General features: G+C 29.5%; 1 protein-coding gene across 1 annotated transcript in view; it reads left to right on the forward strand.

Moving 5' to 3' along the window:
- The window catches only part of LOC119585385 (eIF-2-alpha kinase GCN2-like), a gene marked incomplete in the record, with an annotated part of 28,307 nt that overhangs the window by 832 nt on the left and 26,578 nt on the right, over positions 1-897 (forward strand). Inside the window, 1 exon segment of the mRNA XM_037934051.1 lies at positions 730-861. Within this exon segment, the coding sequence (XP_037789979.1) occupies positions 811-861 (51 nt within the window).

Here is an 897-nt window from a genome sequence, read left to right on the forward strand (position 1 = left end):
CCTTTATTCAAATGTTTAAACTACAGCTTTTTACCAACACTATTTCAGTTGTGAAACATTATGCAATCTTTATAATAGTAGAAATAAAAAAAAATGGAGGTCAAGTTCAAAGTATAGGTACCAAAATATACCATTCTACACTATTTTTTTTATGTGATTTGATCTTTTACATATAGAACATAGTCCAGATGTACATAAATAGATTTTAATCTTATACATAATTTCCTATTGCATCATTGAACTATTGCATGTTCATATTATATCCACAACTGTTGCATCATATTTTGGTAACTCCTATGCACAATAAAGTAACAATATATGATTATTAGTTCATTTAAAAACCACAACTGTTCCATCATGTTTTAGTAACTCATATGCACAGTAAAGGTAACAACATATGATTATTACTAGTATTGTGTAATTTAAACAGGAATAAAGGTTTTGGACAGTGTCTTCTTATGCTCCGTCTGCATAGAAAATAGGTTATAACTTTTTCTTTTTTCATTATTGGTAGCTAATTTTAAGGTCTTACTAGACATGCTAGGATATTTTTTAGGATTCAATTTAGTTATGTGTGTGTCGGTATGAATGTGTTCTTATTATGCTCATTAAAAATAGAGTGAAAGGAAAAAAGGCTTACTAGAAATGAAGAAACTTTAGATGTACAAAACGTATTAAATATTTAGTTATAGACTTTTGACAGACTTTTTTGTTTTGTTTTTGTTTCAGGACGAATACACAGAAGAGATACTAATGACTATGTTGAGTTGATGGTTGGAAATCTAGGCAAATGTATTGGCAGCAATAGGCATGGAAGACTCACTGCTGGAGATAGTAAAGGGGGAGGTGGAATTAATGCGGGTAAGTCTGCATGAAAAAAAATATAATGTGAATAAT

This window comes from Penaeus monodon, chromosome 19 (genome assembly GCF_015228065.2).
Source record: "Penaeus monodon isolate SGIC_2016 chromosome 19, NSTDA_Pmon_1, whole genome shotgun sequence".
Lineage (NCBI taxonomy): Eukaryota > Metazoa > Arthropoda > Malacostraca > Decapoda > Penaeidae > Penaeus > Penaeus monodon.